Source organism: Protomyces lactucae-debilis, assembly GCF_002105105.1.
Source record: "Protomyces lactucae-debilis strain 12-1054 chromosome Unknown BCR37scaffold_14, whole genome shotgun sequence".
NCBI classification, from domain to species: domain Eukaryota; kingdom Fungi; phylum Ascomycota; class Taphrinomycetes; order Taphrinales; family Protomycetaceae; genus Protomyces; species Protomyces lactucae-debilis.
Window position 1 is genome coordinate 155,075 of NW_024468006.1, and position 20,746 is coordinate 175,820.

Below are 20,746 nucleotides of genomic sequence, written 5' to 3' on the forward strand. Positions count from 1 at the left end.
ATCAGGGGCGAGGATGAACAGGAGCTTGAACGCGTGCAAAAGAAGCATGGCAAGGATGCCATCTTTGAGCGTCTTGAATTCCTCAACAAACTACAAAATGCTGCTTAATGCGCCCCTGCGCTAGTATTTGCAAGCACCGTCTCCTTTCCGTTTCGCAAACATGTATCACCTTATAATTGTCCATACTCAGCTTTCTGCCCTCTTGTCATCACGATGGATGCGCTACCTGCGGAAATTTGTCAAGAGATTCTATCGTATGTCCCCATCACGGAGCTACATGCCAAGACGCGACACGTAAGTCGCTTCTTCTACCAGCAAATCGATCTCTTCCTCTCATCGCATGCGTGTCTTCGCTACCTGCACGCACATTGGGGGATCTTATGGACACCTGGTGTTCAAATCGAAACAGCGCCAGCTCCCACTCACCTACCAGCATGTCAAGCAGGACAGATGGTCATGGGTGCAGCGCAGTATCGTGCGTTTCCATCACCACATTGGGTTTCGGCATTCACTGGCCTTCCCAGTCCATGCAAGACGATTGATGAGGGATACTTTTCAGCAAACAGTACACCTGTCCCCGTCAGTGACTTGTGGGGATGCAGTGACGATGAAGAAGAAGAACAACCTCCGCCGACGCCCAACAAACCAGGCAACATCTACATGACATCGCGCGATCCACTCTGCGTGAATGTTTGTTTTGACAAGGATGCATTGTTGCCACGGAGCATGCTGGATAAAACTGCTGAACCAGGCCTGTATACGCGCAACATGCATCTCCACTTTTCATGGTCTGTCAAGACGTGTTTGTCTGTTCGAGCAACGCTAGATGTCGATGGACAGCGATACTGGGCAGATGTCAATTATCGAGCTGTGTTGAATGAGATTTGTAGTCGTTCTGGTAGAGAGGCTTGGTTTATTCATAGTATCTAGTGGAGCCAGATGAGACCGAATTTGGGCCGATGCTGATTAATGAGATAGAGATAGGCAACGAGCCCAGCAACCGTCATGAGTGTTCCAGCCAATGTTCCAAATGTCTTGAGTCCCTCAAAAATGGGTAGTTGCACAAGGGTCGTTTTTGCAGCCATCAGGACGCTGAATGTCAATGGCGTTGTAAAGGAAACGAGCACAAAGCTCGAAATGCACTCAATCCCAGCCAACAACAAGTTTGGTAGGATCCATGCCCAAAAGCCAAGTTCGAAGAAGAAGGGACAATTGGTGTAGGCGTCGAAGATTTCACCGCTGATCATGATGAATGGCAAGAGTGCCAGGATGGAGGTCGTCAAGACGCAGTGCAAGAGCTGCGATACTTGAAAGTCCAACATTGGTGAGACTTTTTTTAATTGAGCGACATTGAGAGGGATGGCGATGCATGCGATGATTCCACATAGCAAGCCGAGTGGATGAAAGTGGCTCATGCTGGTAGATTTTGCAGACAAGCTAGCGAGTGCTTGGCCAACACCCATGATGGCGGCAACAAGCGCAATGCTTCTGTCGTAGTGTTGTTCATCATTGAAAGCTCTGGTAATGAGCAGTGCCAAGAGTACCATGGGACTAAAGAAAGCGACGCAGAGACTCATTGGCACATACTCCAAGCATGAAATGATGGTGACATGCCCCACGAGATAGGTGAGCGAGACAGGAAGAAGCTGTCTGAGCATGCTCAAATCGTACTTGATTGGGTTGGCGATGCACGTCGTATTTGCTAGAGATGGAAAGGAATCTGTGAGCAGTGCAGAGGCACCGACCCAGAGCAAGACGAGCAGTTCGCAAGCCATCAATTGCGCTAGGAGCATGACGAGCGGGTAGGGAAACTTGAACATGGCCTGATAGAGAATGAATCGATCGAGAACAAATGTCATGGTAGAGGATGCCGCGTAAATGACTGATGTCACGAGCAACAAGGTGACTGGCTGAAATAGGATGCGCAGGATGCGTGACTGTCGCGATTCTGGACGTTCCCAAGACAAGTCATGCTTGTGGAATGGCAATGTCGATTCATTGCTATTCTGGCGCAACATGTCACTAAGGCTGACTTCTGTATTGTCTGTCGCTGCATCGTCGTCGCCCGATTGCTCACCGCAGAGACTAGCGCGACGCGAGAGATCCTGCATAGGAGCCCCGTCAGAAAGCGAAGCGCGCCCGCTGCCGTCCTCATCGTCCCGAAAGGGTTCTTGCACATTGACCAGGGATTCGCGGGCTTGCGCGATCGTGTGGTGCAAAAGATCCACGGGTGAGCGAAAGGTATTCCTGGTCCGCTGAGCAAACATGATGAGGTGTATGGATAGTCTTCTCAGTCTCTCTTAGTGGTGGCAGATGTATGTAGACATCCCCTGGCCCCCTGAGCGTGTGCCAAGGTTTTCGTGTGGTGTTGCGTGTTGGCGTTTCAGGCTTTCCGCATCGTCGCGCCTCGAGCTCGTATATACATCGGGAGCAGGCGGGATCAAGAAGCTAGGCATACGAGGCGTCAAGGTGTACATTAAGGCATTAGAATACTCAGTCAAGGCGTGGACAATCAAGTGGTGGCAGCTCAGACCGAGAGAATGGTCACGGATCCGGACTCGTTGGCGCGGATAGCGCAGCCATAGAAGATCATACAACGGAGCAAGACAGCTTTCTGTATGTAGCAGCTTACAGAAGGCGCTGCATGCTCAAAGTAACAAAGGCAGTCGCGGATGGGTGGAAATGATGGACGATTTGATTGCATACATCCTTTCAAGTGATGCGCACGATGGACGTGCGGTCACCTTGTCGCTTGATCGAGAGTTCTCTATGATTGCTCGACGTACTTGCTGCGAATGTCCTTCCATTGCTTGCCCTTGTTCGCATTATCCCAGATGCTGGTTGTAGTCATGTCGAAGGCACTTCATTGTCAGCTCATACTCTTTCAATACCAACCAAGAGATACGTACATCTTGAAGGCAAAGCCTGTTGCAAAGACTGTGCCGATGAAGACAGAGTTGCGCTTGAAGACGGTCTGGTAGACAGTGGACGCGAGCTGCGGTGTTAGCCTGTGTATGACTGTGTTTTTGATAAGCCTACGCTCATAATGCACTGTCGTTAGTAAGATGTATAGATGGCTTCTGCTGCTCTTACCTGCTTGACTTGCTTGCTTTTGACGAGTGAGGCTTCTTCACCCTTTGCTCATTGCTGTGTCGTTCAGCGCCGAGAGTGCACGTGACTCTGGTCAGCTCAGGAACGAAACCATAACCAGCTACTGCTACTACTACTGCTACTGCTACCGCGTCTGCTGCTCCTGCTCCTGCTACTTCTACTTCTACCCAACGATAGTCTTGATACGCTGACTAGTCCTGACACTACTTTTATCAACACTGCAATGCTCAGATGACCACAACCATGGCAGAGACAGACTTGATGCTCTCCCTTACATCCCTCCCTCTTCCACAAGATGCACCAGGCTTGAAAGAAGAGCTCTCACTTGATCGTATACTCCATCAAATCGGCCGTGAACGGGGCTCCTTCCGCAATTTCACTGAAGAATCCATTCAAGCTGAGCTCGAGGATCCTGAGCATGCTCTCATTTCTTTGACTGCGCCTGTCTCTGTCATTGCAGAAGATGACAAGAAAGCTCAGGTCGATACGCGTGTACAGCTCAAAGAGACACTACTCACTTCACTCGGTACTGCACTCAACGAATCTGCTCTTGCACTCGACTTCTTGTCGCTACTACTTTCTAATGACAACAAGCATGCAGATGCAAGCATGTCGCCTGCGCTGAAACAAGCTACGCCGGCTGGTAGTCTGGCCTATCACCCTTACTTTCGAGAAGAAGATTCAGCAATTGCAGAAAGTGGAGCAATGCAAGTCCAGCAAGCCGCCTTAGGTCTCCTCTCTCACTCTTTGACATCTGCAAGCGATCAATTATCAAAAGCCAGCGACGACGCCGACTCAGATCGTGCGCTCGATCAAACCTTTTGGAGAGATGTAGCTGCCTTGCAAGAAGCAGGCTGGCATGTGTTCAAGCCGCGATCAGGCACACAGACGTCCATCAGTGTTCATTTTGGTCCCCATCCATCACATGCCATCACACTCAATAGATCAGCGACTGGATCGATTGATACTTCTACGCTTAGCAGTCGGGATTTGTCTCTTCGCTGCAATATTCGCAAAGGAAGCAGTATCGTCGCTTCCTATAGCGAGCATCACAGTCGTACCCAACAAGACGACACGCCGACACTAGCGAACAAGCTGACGAGAGCTCGACAAAGTATCTATGATGAAGGCTTGTTTAGCGATTTGGTACGAGAATGTCAAATGCAAACACACTTGGCCGCACAAGTTGAGCCGTCTTCTATTTCGTTCCTCTTGTCTCCTCGACAAGATGTTGCGCTAGAAATCCAGCTTATTGAAGACCAAGATCAACAGGAAGAAACGACCTTAGCCGACAGCTCAGAACAAGAGCGTTATTCAGTACTAGCTCGCACAGTTTTCATACTGCTCAACGAGGGATATCTCAAGAAGCAGCAGCAACCACGCGATGCGGTTCCATCGTCTATTCTGACCGGCATCATAGGATGTTTGACGTTTGGTCAAGCTCGACATGCCCTTGTCTCTGCTCTCGAGGAAAGAAGGGATACACTGAACCGGTATGAATGGGAGAAACCTGCTCAAGTCACCGTCATCACAAACGCAAGGCAGCAAGAAACAGAGGATTGTGAATTGCACGCGCAGCGAGCCACCATCCAGTTCAGCCACATGTCTCTGCAAAGCACAATTGCCGTCGAGCCAGAAATGACAGGACAAGGTCAGCCGACTGCAGTACATGTCCTGAAGATGTCGCTGGACACAGGCGCGTCTCAAGCACGTACACTAACAACAAATGACTTGTCTTACGTGTTGCGGACACTGGATAGAGAGATCCAAGCAGCAGTCATCCGTGCCGTGCTTAGCGACGCTGCAGGGGATGCACAGCAAGTCTCAGACTGTCAAGTCTTGTTCAAAAATAACAGGCTATATCAAGTTTCGATTGGACAGGGTGGTCGCATCTTGTTGGATTGGCAGGGACGTGAGGGAAGTCAAGAACCGCATGAGCATGGATATAAGCGGGTTTTCGCATTCATGAATCGATAGTAAAGGTGAGGAAAGCTTATCGTATAGTCGCGGTTGTACTGCTTTTGAAGAGGTGAAGTGCCTACGAGCTGCCAACTGTCTTGTTAGTCGCATAAGTCAAAGTCAAGAGCATACCCAAGACACGGTTGATGGGGATGTGAATGAGCTTGACAATGAAGCCAACGAAGCCCATAACGAGGAAGCCAAGAGACACGGCCTGCGCAATCCCGTAAAACTCCTTGAGACTAGGCTTTTGGCATCGCTTGATGAATCTTGATGTATTAGCACAGAAAAGGACTGCCAGCACAAGCAATGCAAGACATACTGTGTGCCTTCACGAGCAAGCTCTGCAGGCATTTCACTGAGCTCCTTCATTTGTGAGGACGACATGACTGCGTGTTGTGGGTGTCTTGGGTGTTGCTGCGTGGTGTTTCTGGAGTCGAGTCGAGACGCGCGCTGCTTTGCTGGCACAAAAGTTACAAAGTATCAGTCAAGACTCGAGACTCGAGAGGATATGCGACAGTGGTCAAGTAGTAAAGGCCAGCTACAGACTACACTAGACAGCTACAGACATAGGCATACATCAGAATAATACGATCGTCATAACAGCGTTGCTGCATCTGAGCTTGACTCTTGTATTTGTTGTATCATCATCTGAAGCCCATGTATCAATGCCATCCTGCTCATCACTCGTTGAGTACCGCCCACTGCTCTTCAGCCTAAGACAGGAACAGACGAGTGAAAAGAAGAGACAGATGCTCATACTCATACCCACGGATGGGCGAATGAGGAAGGAGAAAACCCCTGCGCAACAAGAGTAAGCCTCATTGTGTTATCCGCCAGTTGGACGGACGATTGCATGACTATCATTCTGTGACGGAAGAAGACAAATGGACGCCCCTCCCCCATTTGACTGTGCTTCAAACGCACACCTGGCAACTTTGCAGGCCACACTCACGGAATTTGAACATGGCCCAGCAAGGCTCGTATCTTCGCCGGCAAAGCAAGCAGCCAGCTCCAGACCCATGAGGCTCAAGTGCATTGTGTGCGTCATGAGTGAAGCGCCGAAGCACAGTCGAGGGAGGTTATGCAGCTGTCCAAATTGAACCATAAAGCAACATTATGATGGTGTGTTTCCACTGGTTGTGTCCGAGGACTTGCCCATGAGGGATGGTAGACAAGACACACACAAGATGTGCCTTTCGTATGTAGACCTCGTTATGCAATCCTTTGCCACGCAGGAGTCTCCATGAGAGGAAAGAGGAGAGAGAAGGAAGGCTTCTTCAGCTTGTCGGCCTGGATTCAATTTCTCACGCTGAAATGGCGACAAACCCCGCAAGACAGGACAATGATCAAGTACCAGCTAGACTGTAATCTGGATATCTGAGCAGCAGACAAGCATGGCAGACATCTCCTCGATCCTTCATGGCGGCTACCACACTCCGCTCACTCGACAATGGCAAGCAGAACGGACGCTAACAAAAGAGGCCTTCATGTACCCAATCTTCATCACAGACAACCCAGACGATGAGGTGGCCATCTCCTCCCTGCCAAACCAAAAGCGATGGGGCATCAACAAGATTGTCCCCTTCCTCAAACCCCTCGTCCAGAAGGGCCTGCGTAGCGTCATTGTCTTTGGTGTGCCCTTGTCTCCAGATGCAAAAGATGCATACGGTAGTAAAGCAGATGACCCAAGTGGACCTGTCATCCTCGCCATCAAGCTCCTTCGCAAGACCTTCCCTGATCTGTTCGTTGCAGCAGATGTATGTCTATGCGAGTACACATCACACGGCCACTGTGGACATCTCCGAGAAGATGGCACACTCGACAATGCTGCCTCCATCAAACGAATCGCAGAAGTCGCCGTCAACTATGCAAAAGCAGGTGCTCAATGTGTCGCACCAAGTGATATGATGGACGGTCGTATCAAGGCCATCAAGCAAGGTCTATTGGACGCTGGACTTGCGCATAAAGTCATGCTCATGTCATATGCGGCGAAATACGCAACATGCCTTTACGGACCCTTCCGGGAGGCTGCTGGATCTGCACCAGGAACGGGAGATCGAAAGGCCTATCAGCTTCCACCTGCAGGACGTGGACTTGGTCGGCGGGCAGTGATGCGCGATGTTGCTGAAGGTGCAGATGTGGTCATGGTAAAGCCAGCCAATATGTATCTCGACATTATTGCAGAGACGCGTCAGATTGCACCAGATTTGCCAATCGCTGCGTATCAAGTATCTGGTGAATTTGCTATGATTCATGCAGGTGCACGAGCAGGTGTGTATGATTTGAAGCAAATGGCGTTCGAGTCGAGTGAGAGCATCTTGAGGGCTGGTGCACGCATCATCTTGAGCTACTTTTCACCTGAATTTATGGATTGGCTGAGCGAGCCTGTGCAAGGCCCGCGCATAGTGGACGTCATCGAGAATGAAGGCCAGCCAGGTAATATGCTGCCGTAGACACGCCAGTAATCTCGTCTTGACCTGCAGGTACTAGGCTGGTAGAAGTCTCTAGCTGGAGCATGGCATCACCGCAGTCTGCAGACGCCCAAGGCCCCAAGCTTGGAATTGTGTTCGAATGTGCATCTCGATATCAGGAGCAACCACAAGTTCGCGACGCACGGTGCGCACACCCGCATGTGTCTATATGAGGCATTGACTCCATTGAGGCATATACACTACAGCCATGTTGGGCATACTGTTTGCTCTGCTATTTGTGAGTCTATGGGCAAGACTCGAGCTCGGAAGTCCCGTTCGGCCCGACTGGCCCCTGAATATGATCAACTTGTCGCAAAAGTGTAAAGCAATTTCCTTTCAATGCAGTGTAGTCCACTGTATGGCCTTGCGCCTTGCGCTTCATACGTAAGTGTACGACATGCAAACTCTGCAGTCTCGACGATTCTAGCCTGTAGGCTACTAGGCTGTAGGATTTGCAGTGCATCACAAGTTATGATATAACCAGATGCAGCTGCAAAGCCGAAACCATTATTCACATCTGCACATGGTCATATCTGTTTGTAGATATCACATGCGACCTTTCTTGTGTGTTTCAGGAGTCAGACCGCATGTTGAAGAGTCACGAAGACGCAGCGTGGCAGGGGAAGATACTGAGGCTTAGGTGTGCGCGACCGAAAGCTTAAAAGGGGGCTTCCGTCCGCCCATTTGTCTACAGCAAGCAAGGTTCAGCGACCACAATTCAGGCTTGACAACAATTGGGATGAAACATTGGTCAATCGGCATCTTGTTATTCTATGGCAGCTGTGAAGCGATCAACACTTGCTCAGTCTCGGTGGAAATGAAGCATAAACGTCCGTCACTTGCGAAAGGCGATTGTACTGTCGCATGCCAAGACATGTTCTCTTCTTTGCAAACCAAAAAACCTGTGCCCAAGCAGGTGTACTGTTCCGAACATTCCCAGCATCCTTCTACACAGATCCAAGCTGGGACACATGGCTATGCGACAAGTAAAGGATACCACGGACCGCATGGGCCAGCAACTGGTGACATTTGCTCTTGTATAGTGCAATTCACACTTTTTTACTATTTCGAAAGCTGTGAGCTGGGCGGCAAGAATCTGCTGGCTACTGTCCAAGGCAATTGGCTAGAAACGTTCCCGGGAGACACAGAGGTCACAGAGAACGCTGTAAACACATGCCAGAAATCTCCATAGCCCTCAATTTTGTGTGCGTACGGCAGTGGTGATCGCAGGGGAGGATGGCCCTATGTTGCTGTTCTTTTATCGATCGGACGAAGGAAATAGTGAAGATGACCTTTTCCTAGACTTATAGCCATCGCTGCAAGCCAAACCTCTTCTGCTTCAGCTGCAAGCCTAGAAATTTCCTTCGATCAGACAGTTACCTGCAGCTTCTATCAAGCGTTTAGTTGACTCGAGCTCCTTCTTTCGCCATGGGCAGCTCGTAGGACGTCGTCATATCGAGCTTTGCCTCAACGATTCCTGAAGCATCACTTTTGGAGCTGTATTGGCTGCTCTGTCCGCAGCTGCACTCGCCCCTGAGATTATCGAGTTCTAAATTTCGCATCTCAAAGTTACCACATCGTCGAAATTTTGATCTCTTTAATTGTTGCAGAACCTGTTCTCACTCCGTGTGCTGTACGCAAGCTTGCGCCATATACGCTGCCAGACTATCTTTTCTAGCTTGAAGGGTTCACCATGGCAACACAATTGAAGCAATCGAAGCCGAAAATATGCGACCCGCCCTGATTTGCGCTTGCATGTAGTCACCATAGGCAGTAGCCAACGTTACTGATCAGACAATTTCCCCTGAACCGTGTGCTCAACTGTAAGGAATCAGAAAGAACATTATACACGCGATGGAAGAGTATAAAAAGGGGAGGTTTCCATCCATCACTGTCGCTCAATACAGCAGCAAGCAAGGTCCACCATCTACACGTACAGACTCTACCACTATTGGAATGAAATACTGGCCACTCATCATCCTGTCATTCTGCGACCTGATGTCCTCAGCTACGGATTCGAATGCAATCGTGTCCTCGCGAGAGACAATCACGAATGGTCATGACGCCGCTAGGAAGACCTCTCTCTACAGCTGTACAGTCTCGTTTGCTATGAAACACCATTGCCCATCAGGTACGAGAAGCGACTGCGCTCAGCTATGCCAGGACATGCTCAAGCAGATTCGCATCACCCCGACGATACGTTGCCAGAACGACAAGACAGTTGTAGCAAAGGTCGCGCCTTCAGCCATGAGTTTCGAACCTGGTACTCTTGACTCGGACTCTCTCAGCGGTAGTACTTGCGATTGTCAGGTGGTGCTTTTTCTGGAATACAAGTCGTCCACCGCTCAATGCCAGACTGGCAGCTTGGTGCAAGATGTCAAGAACAGCTTGAAAAGCAAATTCAAAGAAGACACTGAGGCTCAAAATGCAGACTTTGTCGAGAAAGCCGATACATGCAACCAGTAGCCTCAAGCTTGTACAGCATGAGGAGTTGCGGCAGAGAACTTCTACAAGTATTCCAGTCTATCGTAGTTTATCACAGCAACTGCTGCAGCCCTGATTTGAGTCTCACGTCACTTCTGCTTGTTGCAGCTGCTGACAGTTATAGTCATGCTGAGTTAATCGGTTTCTGTAGCTGCTAAACCGAGCGAAGAAGGCTGCCCATCTCGTGGTCAGAGATAAAAAAGTTGAAGTTGCGACAATCATCGACAAGGCTCAAGTTGTGCACGACGCAACAGGCTACTCTGCAAGCATGCCCAAGGCAGTCAGCGCCAAGCCAGGCAAAGCAGCAGACACTGCCAACAATGTCTTCAAGTTCAACAAGGACTTTGGCCAGCACATCCTCAAAAATCCGCTCGTGGCGCAAGGTATCGTCGACAAGTCAGATCTTAAGCCCAGTGATACAGTGCTCGAAGTCGGTCCAGGTACAGGCAACTTAACAGTTCGCATCCTTGAACAATGTCGCAAAGTGATCGCTGTGGAGATGGACCCGCGTATGGCGGCTGAATTGGCAAAACGGGTGCAAGGCAAGCCTGAGCAGAAGCGCCTAGAGATTCAGCTCGGCGATGTCATCAAGACTGAGCTCCCGCATTTTGACGTCTGCATCAGCAATACACCCTATCAAATCTCTTCGCCGCTTGTATTTAAGCTGCTGGCGCAAAAGCCGCCGCCCAGAGCTGCTATCCTCATGTTTCAGCGAGAGTTTGCATTACGACTTGTTGCGCGTCCTGGCGACGCGCTCTACTGCCGGCTCTCTGTCAATGTGCAGATGTGGGCACGCGTCAAGCACATCATGAAGGTTGGACGCAACAACTTTCGGCCGCCGCCACAAGTCGAGTCTTCGGTAGTCAAGATTGAGCCCAAGACGCCGCCACCACCGGTCGACTTTGACGAGTGGGATTCTTTGCTACGTCTTTGCTTTGGCAGGAAAAACAAGACGCTTGGTGCACAGTTCAAGCAGTCTGCGACGGTGGAGCTGCTAGAGACAAATTACAAGACCTGGTGCAGCCAGCATGATGAGATGGTGGACGACACGGAGAGCATCAAGGACAAGATTGCCAGAGTGCTAGAGGACACAGACATGGCGGAGCAGCGGGCGAGCAAGTGCGATGAGGCCCAGTTTCTGAAGCTGCTGTATGCCTTCAACAAAGAGGGCATCCACTTTGCCTGAGGATGATTTTTGTGACTTTGTATATTTTGGCATCTAGCGACGTAATCGCATTCACTTCAGCTCCAGCATCCATCCTTGCCATCACCTCTGCTCGCCTCTAGCATGTTTGCGAATCCATGGTCGCGCTCCAACCAGCGCTTTAATGAGTACTACCGATGCTATTCCACAGCTATGCTCTCGGGCCCGCAACGCGATAGCGTCAATTATGGCGGCAAAATCATCCTGCCACCGTCTGCACTAGACAAGTTGACGCGTCTCAACATCTCCTATCCGATGCTCTTTGAGCTCAGCAATAGCAGAAAGGCCGTTCGATCGCATGCGGGCGTGCTGGAATTCATTGCAGAGGAAGGAAGAGTCTACCTGCCTCACTGGATGATGCGAACGTTATTGCTTGATGAAGGGGACTTGCTACAAATTCTGTCAACCGATTTGCCGCTCGGCTCCTTTGTTCAGCTAGAGCCACAGTCGCCAGACTTTCTCGACATCTCAGACCCAAAGGCTGTCCTTGAAAACACGATGCGCAACTTTGCGACACTCACCACAGGCGACGTGTTTCAATTCAACTACAACGATCGCGTTTATGAAGTGGCCGTTCTGCAAGTCAAACCAGAAACGGACGCGAGTGCCGTCTGTGTGATTGAGACTGATCTTGAAGTTGACTTTGCAGCGCCAAAGGGCTACGTTGAACCCGAGAGGACGAAGAAGACTGCTCCAGGTCGTGGCGTTGGCGCGGCCAATGCTGCAACGCTGGGAGATGCTGGAGCGTTATCAAAGAAGCTTGGGTACGCAGATTTGAGCAAGCCGAAGGAAGCAGCAGGCAAATTTTCTGGTGGTGGTCAGAAAATGAGTGGCAAAGCTGTGACGGTACCAGCAGCGACGGGCGAGGCAGCTTCTATTGGAAGCGTATGTGTTTGTCTACATGTTTGATCGATACTAACGACAGGCGGCGTTCAAGAAAGCAAGCAAAAGCTCTGATGGTGCAAGTACTGGTCCTCCTGCTCCTCTGCGAGTACCACCCGGCACGCTCTTCTTTGGGTATGAGCTGCGACTTCCAAAGGAAGCGGATGGGGAAGAAAAAGCAGGAGAAGCCAACAAGCACAAGTTCTCTGGTCGTGGCGTATCCATCAAACAAGCCGCCAAGAAGGGCTCTTCCAGCGCGACTCCGAGTGTGATCGAGATTGACTAGTCGCAGTGTAAGCTTCCTGATGCTTGACAGGAGTTGCCTGGTCTGATTCTGCCAGAGATGCACAGACGGCAGCTTGAAACACTGCGACCACGACCAGTCTCGACCGCCCATCACCACTTCTTTTATCTTCCCATTCAGCAACATGAGCGCATCTGCGTAGTCTAAGCATGTCTAATACAGTGCCAGTCATCGGGCGCGACACGCCTACTTACATCCCAACTGTACCTTTACCACTCCCAGATCCATTTGACCAGCAGAGCAACTCACGTCTACCGCGCGACTTCCTCTTCATCGTCATTGGTGTCATTCTTCTATGCATCAGTCTGTCGCTCCTAGCGTGGACCTGTACAGCTCCGTGGCGCGCACGACGGTACGCGGCGCTCAGGGCCAAGCGCATTGAGCGAGACGCTGAGCAAGCACGTCTACTGCAAGAGAAGCGACGGTCGCGTCTCTCACTAGCACTAAGTACAGATGCGCCCTCGCACCAACTACTATCGCGTCATGGGAGACCAACGAGCATCTACAACCCTGGCTCTTTGTCCTTTGCACACGCGCCACAGATGAAGCAGGCGGTGGAGCTTGCCGAGACACGACCCTTGTCGAGTGTTCATACCGTCTCTGGAGACCGACGACTGTCAAGACTGCTTACTACTGGCGGGAGAGAGTCTACGGCAGGATCAATAAGCTACGGCACATTATCACGCACTAGCATGCAGCAAAGCACTCGTCCCGTCAGCTTGGCTACGCTCAATCACAGCAAGCCTTCGCCGAACCTTCAGCATCTGCGTCGCTCGCCGCAGTCCAGTGCACCACGACCTGTTTCGCAGGCTTCCAGCTACCTGCCGGCTGGCTACTATCGCCGCAGTGCATTGCTCAACAACACACCGCCACGACCGTCGCGTGAGATGCGACCGCCTTCCTTCTTGCCCATGCCTGAGCTACAGACAAGTCCTGATGGCGATAGCGGTGCCTTTGCGCCAGAGGCTGAGTCGTCAAGGGCGCATTCGACATCATCCGTGCAACAACCACGCAGAAAGCAGAGGCCACCACGACCACCGACTGAGCTACTGCAAGCTTTGCTGAATGATGGTTTGTAGTCTTACAAGTAGTCAAGCTGCACCGGCCTTGCATATTTGACCCGGCCTTGGAGTGGTACTTGCACAAACTTTACGTTCAAATAGAAAGTGACATGGTTGACGGCGAGCTAGCTCCGCCAAGACTCTGGATATTGGCAGGGCGACATGCTCATCGGCTCTGATCTACTGCGTGACTGCGATGCACTTTTTGGCCAAGGGACTTTCCAATCGCATGTCGGCTTGGTCTCAATCTACCTCGTCTTGAAAATCTCTCAAATACATTGCTTTCGCGAGTATGGCTCATCACTTGCTGCAGACGCTCGAAATACTAACTACCTGACTTCTTCTGGATCACAGATTTGCTTGCTTGAAGGAGATTGAATCTACCTCTTTAAAGTACAGTCAAGGTTTGCCGTGACTCAAGACCCTTCATTACGCAAAGGCTTGCACAGCTTTGAAAAGCTGAAAGTCGCTGTCGTCCCAAAGAACACTCGACTCAGTCTCTGGTGCCTTTTGATTGTCCTCTATCAAAGTAGCAGAAAAGACACCCCTTTGGACCCCGCTGCCGGCGTATACGGCATCACACATAACTGGAGCGCCAGATGTCCCATCAGGCGAGGAGCAACCGTTTATTGCATATTCTTTTCAAGTCACTAGCGCTACATGCTCGCGCACGTTTCCATTTGCATGCCATTGGCAATCATAATATTGCAACGACGAGCATGCAGCATGTGGCTATGTGAGCCATCAGGCAACATGTGGGCACATGTCCCAGACCTTCAAATGCGGAACGGCTACAAAAAAATGACCTTCTGAAGCGATTGTCTGCAAGCTGAAGAATTGATCTGCTGCACGCATTCCAATTCTCACTCGCGATTGGTATTGTCCCTGAATGCCAGATGCAGGAGTCGCACACATTGTACGGCATGACTTGCTTGGGCTAGTCAATCAATCAGGAGGACTGGAGTTCTTACGCCTACCGCTTTGATGCTTGAAAAGCAACGCTGTCCTTTTAAGCTTGCAATTGCTATTGTCTATCGCGATCGCGCCTTATCGGACTCATCAAACATTTTCGAGGGCTCAAGGCAATGAAGTCCCTTCATCATTCTTTGGCTGTCCTCATGACAGTTGGGTTATGGGCACTGGTCATGACTGACTCGGACTCCGAAGAATCTGGATCAAGTAGCGCTGACTGGAGTGCAGCTGACGCTCCGCTACAGTGTCAGCCTCTGACGATATTTCTCGGAAAAGTGGTCCACATGCCATATGTAAACGATCCTGCAGCACCCGATCCGTCGTGTCTTGATATCTGCACCGACGAAATGGAAAATTATGAAAGGGGCGTTATTAGTGGGGGTCCCGCACCTGGAATCGCCTGCAATGCTGGTAACGATGTCTGCGTTTGCCTCGCAAATTGGTTGGACCTAGGCCACACCGTGAACTCAGACGAAGCAGAATTATACCAACACTATTATGGTGGTACAGCCCAATTCGGTTCAAACCTCGGTACGGTGTCGACGGAACTGACACATGGTACAGCTAGTGGCCCTACCTTCTGGAATGCCGTGGCTATAATGACGCACAATTCGCAGCTGCAGAGGATAAGGCAGTGGTTGAGGAACAATCCACAACACGGTTCCAGCTCTAGCAGTGCCAGAACCAGCCAGGGGCAAGCAGATTCCTTTCAAACGCAACAATGCTTCTGCGCCATCAGTATTGCATACTCCAGTTTCCGCGTGGATCCATCCCTATGTCCGCTAGAAGGCGACTATGGCATACCTGGCATACCCGCGATGCATGCAGTTGGCGGTTGGTCCCTGACTTCATCGCAGACTGGTTTCCGGTATTGGTTAGGCGATCAGTTTGATTGCCTCGATCAATCTGTTGCAGACCCTCGCGCATGCACAGACCCACATCGGAGCAATCCATGTCACTATTTTCATCCAAATTACGGTGGCAATCCATCAATATCGGCAGCGCACCCGCTTGCTGACAGGCTATAATCAGACTTGCGCACTGCCAATGAAGATGGTCATGACTCAAGGGATCAGTACATTAGATTGCGAGAATATCGAGTATGAGACAAGAATCCTTATCCATAGATGATAGCCAGAGCTGATGAAACAGGCTACCCATCATCTTCGCCTACTGCCATGCACAGCGAAGCGACTGAGCGCCGGTCCAGCCTCAGGCCCAGCCTCAACAGTCTCTCCTCGTTCTCGCTTCAGTCGGTCTTGCTTCATCTGCTTCTCTTGCTGCAACAACCGCTCTACCTTGTTGCGACGCTCATCCACCACATGCTTATTCTTTTTGCGCAAGACACGACGTAGTGCTGAGTTACGACCTCGCTGCTTTTCCCTTGCAACGTATTCAAATTCCGCTGCATCCTTGTCCTTCGCCTCTTGCACCGCCTCGACTACCTCTTGCTTGCGAACACTCGCTGAGGCAGGATCCACCGAACCAATGATGTCGGGTTGTAGTGAAATCATGTTTGGTTGTAACTTCTCCAACAGACCACGGACTTCAGCTGTACGACGTTGTTGCTTCGTCATGTATGGGTTTGCCTCGTAGGCATCGTAATTTGCTTCACCGGCACCTGGTACCACGAGTGACGCATAGCCACTATCGTGTGCACAACCAAGGAAATCTTCATAAGGCGCAAATCGAACACTGCTGACACTATTGCCTTCGAGGTTGTGTACCATATACGGGGATGCTTGCTTCTCTGCCGATCCACCGAGTACATCACGCCACAAGTGAACATGTGAAGACCAACCCGTTGCCAAGATCCCCGTATCTGAGAAATCAACCGATGTAGCAGGTCGTGGTGAAAAGTAATCTTGTAGGCACTTGTGTGTCCGTAAATCCCAGACTTTGATGCGTGAGTCTTGTCCTGCTGTAGCCATGTACTTGCCCTCGCGATCAATGCAAAGTGCACGGACTGGCCCACGATGCGTGAGTAGTCGGACAGCTGGCTCGCCGAGGTTGGGTGTCCATAAGTTGACGACACCGTTGCTGTGCCCAGTGTGAAGAATTGCGTTTTGTCTATTTTGCCGCAAAACGGAGCAAGGCCCTAGCTTTGAGCGGTGTTCAGATACAACAGCACCTGTTGAGATATCCTGGTACTTGAGGTAACCTGTTTGGCCAATTGTCGCAAGAAGGTAGTGGTAGGGCAGGAATTGGAGAGCGTTGACCTCGACGTGGTGTTTGAGACAGTGTACTTCTGCACCAGAGCCGTCGTAGATGTATGTATACTTCTTTTGCGCCACAGCAAAGAGAGACTCGTTGTGTAGAAAGGCAACGTCCTTGACGGTCTCCTTGACGTGGAATTCACACGCCATGCGACCAGCTTTCCAATCAAGCGAAGCGATATGTCCTTTCCTACCGCCGAGAAGCAGATACCGACCATTACGTGTGAAGTCACAGGCATACGGTCCAAAGTCCAGCTTCAAATCGAATGCCTTTTGCGCTGTTGCAACATCGACCTCTTTGCGAATCTGCGGCTGAGTGAACTTGTATGTCCGCTCCAAGGCGCTCTCGGGTTCAAGAAAGCCCGTGTCTTCAACATTGAGCAGCTCAGCCTTTGCGGCTTCTTCTTCGGCGGTAGCTATTTGCGCCTCCTTGCGCTTGAGTTGCGAGCGGAGTTTCTTGTCCTTGAGCTTTGATTTGCTGTTGTTTTGAAGTTGTGGGCCACGACTGTATGTATGACTTGACGGCAAGCCTATCGCTTGACCCTGCGGTGCCTTGATGGCAGTAGACATAGCAATCTTGTATGGTTGTAGATGCGATCCTTGTTCCATGTCGGCGCCAAAATTCAAAAAAAGGCGCGACTTCTCACGCATCAGCAGCAGGACCCAAGACATTCACGAGGATTCATGAAATATGTAGCGAGCGGAGGGAGAGGCAATGGCAGATGAGGCAGATATGAGAGACACTCAGTAAAGCGTAAAGGTTTGTCTTCATCTTGAATCCGACAGCTCCAATATGGTATTCATCATCGTGTCTCTCTTTTCAAATTCACAGCACGGAATAGGCGAGAGATGGTACAGATGCTAGGTGAGCTTTGATTCTGCACTGTAGAGAAAGGCGCTAAAAGACCATGCATGAGCCACATTCAACAAAGAATGAGACGGGATCCCAATAGAGCAAGACTCGCAGGACAGGCACAAGAGATAATACCGATCAACGGTAAGACTTCTGCGACATGGAGCGAGCACCCTTTCCGTTGGGCTTCTTTGGCTCCGAACGACGGGGGTCAGCAACAAGGAGTGTCCTGTCGTATGCAATCAAAGCCTTCTTGAGCTCATTCTTGCTCTGCTCATCAACAAACTTCTGGTAGTATGCAACAATAGCCTTTGCAATGGCCTGACGCAGGGCGTAGATCTGCGAAACATGACCACCGCCCGTCACACGGCATCGGATATCAACGCCGGCGAATTTGTCGAGACCCAAGACAAGGATGGGCTCGTAGACCTTGAGACGCAAGATCTCTGGCTGGAGGAGGGAGATGGGTGATCCATTGACCTTGATGAGACCCTTGCCGGTCTTGCAGAGCGCAACGGCGGTGGAGGTCTTCTTCTTTCCGAAACCTACAATAAAAAGAATATATCAGCATCTCGGATCCTAGAAGGCTAGCGTCAAGCTGCACACACGCAATGAAGCGTCCGTGCACCTTGGCCTCTGGTCTAGCTGATTGGGGTCGACATACACTGAACTTGTTCTGACATGGTTGCTTGAGTGAGAGATGAGTCGCGCTTGCTTCGACTTCTCCTTCTTCCAGCGACAAAAAATTCTGTTTGGCGGGAATGTGACTGCTAATCATTTCAGATGGGACAACTCCTGGTCCAGCAAAGCCAAAAGAGAGAACAAACCTACATAGACGCCTGCCGTGTGCCATTCTCAGCGATAGACTTGGCCATGAGATCCACAAACCTACCCGCCACATCCTCATCCTGGGCAGCAGCCTCGCCAATCATGAGGACCCGCTTGACTCCCACACCCACTTGTGAACCACCAACCAGTTGCTGTAGATTGCCCAAGGCATCTCGCAAGCTGCGTTCATTTGCAAATAAGCCAAGTTCACCAACAAGCTGACCGAGTTGCTGCAAGTCTGCGACTTCCGGAATAGGAATCTCGCTGTCAATGGTATTCAGCAGACCCAATTGGTCAAGGACAGAACGTTCTGACGATGTGGCCAGCACGAGCAACCGCCGTCCCTTTGGTGGTTTCCGCTGCATCAGGACCATCAGTGCTTGAAGGACAGTATTGCTGAATCGTGGGCCAATAGGTACCCAATCAATGATACGCTCAATATTGTCCACAACAATGCACGACAACTGTGACTTGTTGCTGTCTGTAAAGACCTTGTTTAGGCAATTGACCTTTTGAGCCTCATTCATGCCAATCATGCTCTCTGGTGAAATGAGCTTGATGAAGCCAAAGTCGGACTGCATGGCAAGTGTTGCTGCAAGGGCAGATTTACCGGCACCAGCAGGACCATAGAGTAAGACACTGACAAGTGGCGTACGCTCAGACTTGCGTACTTGGTTGATAAACAACTGTCCCTCTTTCAAAATTTCACCAATTTGAGGGGAATAGTGCAAGATGCCCGACTGAACAACACTGGAGAGTTCTTCCTCTGATACGCCAAACGCCGGTCGTACCTCATCCAGCGCATGCATAAAGTCCTCACGACGCACCTGCATATCCTCAATCCCCTTTTCAAATGCAGCCACCGTACCGCCCTTGACATAGGAATTCATTGCAAAACTCGAAGCCGACCGTACAAGACCCGATAACTCTGCGCCTGAAAAGTTTTTCGTCAATGCAGCGAGTTCCTCAACATCCACATCACCTGCAAGACTACCACTTGTCCGCATGTGGTTTGTATGGATTTTGAGAATTTGTGAACGACCGTGTGTGTCTGGTAGGGAGATTTCAACATGGACTTCCAATCGACCTGGTCGTAGCAGGGCTTCGTCAATCATGTCTAGTCGGTTGGTCATACCAATAATGAGGATATTGTTGAGTTGGTCGACACCATCCATTTTGGAGAGCAGCTGATTGACCACCGAGTCACCGACACCCGTGCCACCACCTGTAGATCCACGCTGTTTGCAAATTGCATCGAGCTCATCAAAGATAATGATGTGTAACGAACTCTCGTCACCCTTCTCCTTGTACTCCTTTTCCGCATCTGCAAAGAGCTTCCTGATATTCTCCTCTGATTGACCCACAAACTTGTTGAGGATTTCAGGACCATTAACGATTTTGGGTTCATTTGCATTCAGCATCTTGCCAATTTGTCGCGCCATCAGGGTCTTGCCTGTACCAGGCGGTCCGTACATGAGGATACCTTTGACGTGCTGTAATCCCATTCGCTGAACGATGCCCAATGGCAGGACGCGCGAGGCAAAGGCTCGTCTAAAGATACTGCTGAATTCATTATCGAGACCACCGATTCCCATATTCTCAAACTTGAAGGACGGTTGAATGATGGCATTGGCGGGGGCTCGTCGAGTCGATGCTTTCAATTGGATGGGTAATGTGCCACTCCTAAAGAACTCAATCTGCGAGTCGCGCGTCAAAATGCCGCGTGTGCCTGGATGATCTGATGACGCAGCTGCTTCTTCACTTGCAACGGCATAACTCGTCAATGTCACAGCCTTGACGCACGCTTTAATCATATAACTCTTGAAATCCACCACCAGCAATTGACCTGGCGCAAACGGCTGATGCTCATAATTCCGACATAGCTGTTTTTGTAGTTCTTCAGGATCAAAGGCTTCCTCTGTCGTTCGATTCTTGCTGTAAAACCCAACTTCTAGATCCATTGAGCCGATATACACGAGTGCCTTTTCGCCTTGGCTATAGGGATCCCAAGGTGTCACGGTAACTTGATCACCGACAGCCAAACGACACCATTCACGCTGCGCAACACCGAACCCAATTTGACCCGGTGTGACGTGTTCATCCGGTTGAACGGCGAGTGCTTGTTGGTTGTTGAGGAGGAGATATCCGATATTCCCAAAATCAGCAGGATGCACACATACGACGTTACGGAGGGCTAGTGCGTTGCCACCACCAGCGGGCAGACCAGCAACGGTATAGCCGCGGGGTTGTTGTGTGGAGTAGGCGCGGTCTTGTGGCTGAGGTACTGGACGGCCTTGTTGTTGGGCTGGGGGAGCTTGGCGTGTGGGTATGGATTCCTGCTTGCGAGGGGAGGGTGCGAATGGGTTTGCAGGGAATCGACTCGTCATGGGCGCCGGTT

At 50.6% G+C, this 20,746-nt stretch overlaps 15 protein-coding genes across 15 annotated transcripts; 8 read left to right on the forward strand and 7 right to left on the reverse strand.

Moving 5' to 3' along the window:
• Positions 1–213: 213 nt before the first annotated feature.
• On the forward strand, positions 214–902 carry BCR37DRAFT_393970 (uncharacterized protein; the record flags this gene model as incomplete). The annotated part of the gene is made up of 2 exons (XM_040871385.1): positions 214–855; positions 891–902. 2 exons carry the CDS (start codon positions 214–216, stop codon positions 900–902), a joined length of 654 nt encoding a protein of 217 aa, XP_040724026.1.
• A 24-nt stretch (positions 903–926) lies between these two features.
• Positions 927–2,267, reverse strand: BCR37DRAFT_388295 (uncharacterized protein; the record flags this gene model as incomplete). The annotated part of the gene is made up of 1 exon (XM_040870605.1): positions 927–2,267. One exon carries the CDS (start codon positions 2,265–2,267, stop codon positions 927–929), a length of 1,341 nt encoding a protein of 446 aa, XP_040724027.1.
• A 327-nt stretch (positions 2,268–2,594) lies between these two features.
• Positions 2,595–3,157, reverse strand: BCR37DRAFT_381325 (putative QCR9-ubiquinol--cytochrome-c reductase subunit 9). The gene is made up of 4 exons (XM_040869670.1): positions 3,094–3,157; positions 3,040–3,051; positions 2,910–2,995; positions 2,595–2,861 (listed from the first exon to the last, which is right to left on the reverse strand). The coding sequence occupies exons 2-4, from the start codon at positions 3,043–3,045 to the stop codon at positions 2,768–2,770; spliced, it is 186 nt and encodes a 61-aa protein (XP_040724028.1). The 5' UTR covers positions 3,046–3,051; positions 3,094–3,157; the 3' UTR covers positions 2,595–2,767.
• Positions 3,158–3,178: 21 nt separating this feature from the next.
• On the forward strand, positions 3,179–5,272 carry BCR37DRAFT_76595 (subunit 17 of mediator complex-domain-containing protein). The gene has a single exon (XM_040872479.1). The coding sequence runs from the start codon at positions 3,343–3,345 to the stop codon at positions 5,086–5,088; it is 1,746 nt and encodes a 581-aa protein (XP_040724029.1). The 5' UTR covers positions 3,179–3,342; the 3' UTR covers positions 5,089–5,272.
• Positions 5,150–5,457, reverse strand: BCR37DRAFT_393974 (uncharacterized protein; the record flags this gene model as incomplete). Its single annotated transcript, XM_040871386.1, has 3 exons — positions 5,150–5,163; positions 5,203–5,339; positions 5,393–5,457. The coding sequence occupies 3 exons, from the start codon at positions 5,455–5,457 to the stop codon at positions 5,150–5,152; spliced, it is 216 nt and encodes a 71-aa protein (XP_040724030.1).
• A 41-nt stretch (positions 5,458–5,498) lies between these two features.
• Positions 5,499–6,357, reverse strand: BCR37DRAFT_381327 (uncharacterized protein). Its single transcript, XM_040869671.1, has one exon. The coding sequence runs from the start codon at positions 6,176–6,178 to the stop codon at positions 5,900–5,902; it is 279 nt and encodes a 92-aa protein (XP_040724031.1). The 5' UTR covers positions 6,179–6,357; the 3' UTR covers positions 5,499–5,899.
• On the forward strand, positions 6,330–7,905 carry BCR37DRAFT_77145 (uncharacterized protein). Its single transcript, XM_040872482.1, has one exon. The coding sequence runs from the start codon at positions 6,468–6,470 to the stop codon at positions 7,524–7,526; it is 1,059 nt and encodes a 352-aa protein (XP_040724032.1). The 5' UTR covers positions 6,330–6,467; the 3' UTR covers positions 7,527–7,905.
• Positions 7,906–9,542: 1,637 nt separating this feature from the next.
• Positions 9,543–10,010, forward strand: BCR37DRAFT_388298 (uncharacterized protein; the record flags this gene model as incomplete). Its single annotated transcript, XM_040870606.1, has 1 exon — positions 9,543–10,010. The coding sequence occupies one exon, from the start codon at positions 9,543–9,545 to the stop codon at positions 10,008–10,010; it is 468 nt and encodes a 155-aa protein (XP_040724033.1).
• Positions 10,011–10,296: 286 nt separating this feature from the next.
• BCR37DRAFT_403161 (dimethyladenosine transferase) lies at positions 10,297–11,214 on the forward strand (the record flags this gene model as incomplete). Its single annotated transcript, XM_040871975.1, has 1 exon — positions 10,297–11,214. The coding sequence occupies one exon, from the start codon at positions 10,297–10,299 to the stop codon at positions 11,212–11,214; it is 918 nt and encodes a 305-aa protein (XP_040724034.1).
• A 55-nt stretch (positions 11,215–11,269) lies between these two features.
• BCR37DRAFT_78253 (ubiquitin fusion degradation protein UFD1-domain-containing protein) lies at positions 11,270–12,484 on the forward strand. Its single transcript, XM_040872484.1, has 2 exons — positions 11,270–12,117; positions 12,158–12,484. Exons 1-2 carry the CDS (start codon positions 11,317–11,319, stop codon positions 12,398–12,400), a joined length of 1,044 nt encoding a protein of 347 aa, XP_040724035.1. The 5' UTR covers positions 11,270–11,316; the 3' UTR covers positions 12,401–12,484.
• An 83-nt stretch (positions 12,485–12,567) lies between these two features.
• On the forward strand, positions 12,568–13,497 carry BCR37DRAFT_393978 (uncharacterized protein; the record flags this gene model as incomplete). Its single annotated transcript, XM_040871387.1, has 1 exon — positions 12,568–13,497. The coding sequence occupies one exon, from the start codon at positions 12,568–12,570 to the stop codon at positions 13,495–13,497; it is 930 nt and encodes a 309-aa protein (XP_040724036.1).
• A 1,067-nt stretch (positions 13,498–14,564) lies between these two features.
• Positions 14,565–15,343, forward strand: BCR37DRAFT_388300 (uncharacterized protein; the record flags this gene model as incomplete). Its single annotated transcript, XM_040870607.1, has 2 exons — positions 14,565–15,285; positions 15,309–15,343. 2 exons carry the CDS (start codon positions 14,565–14,567, stop codon positions 15,341–15,343), a joined length of 756 nt encoding a protein of 251 aa, XP_040724037.1.
• Positions 15,344–15,611: 268 nt separating this feature from the next.
• BCR37DRAFT_369668 (U3 small nucleolar RNA-associated protein) lies at positions 15,612–17,237 on the reverse strand (the record flags this gene model as incomplete). The annotated part of the gene is made up of 1 exon (XM_040868317.1): positions 15,612–17,237. One exon carries the CDS (start codon positions 17,235–17,237, stop codon positions 15,612–15,614), a length of 1,626 nt encoding a protein of 541 aa, XP_040724038.1.
• Positions 17,238–17,339: 102 nt separating this feature from the next.
• Positions 17,340–18,203, reverse strand: BCR37DRAFT_399668 (40S ribosomal protein S16; the record flags this gene model as incomplete). Its single annotated transcript, XM_040871781.1, has 2 exons — positions 17,340–18,065; positions 18,185–18,203. The coding sequence occupies 2 exons, from the start codon at positions 18,201–18,203 to the stop codon at positions 17,659–17,661; spliced, it is 426 nt and encodes a 141-aa protein (XP_040724039.1). The 3' UTR covers positions 17,340–17,658.
• Positions 18,204–18,347: 144 nt separating this feature from the next.
• Positions 18,348–20,735, reverse strand: BCR37DRAFT_349333 (P-loop containing nucleoside triphosphate hydrolase protein; the record flags this gene model as incomplete). Its single annotated transcript, XM_040867921.1, has 1 exon — positions 18,348–20,735. One exon carries the CDS (start codon positions 20,733–20,735, stop codon positions 18,348–18,350), a length of 2,388 nt encoding a protein of 795 aa, XP_040724040.1.
• Positions 20,736–20,746: the final 11 nt, after the last annotated feature.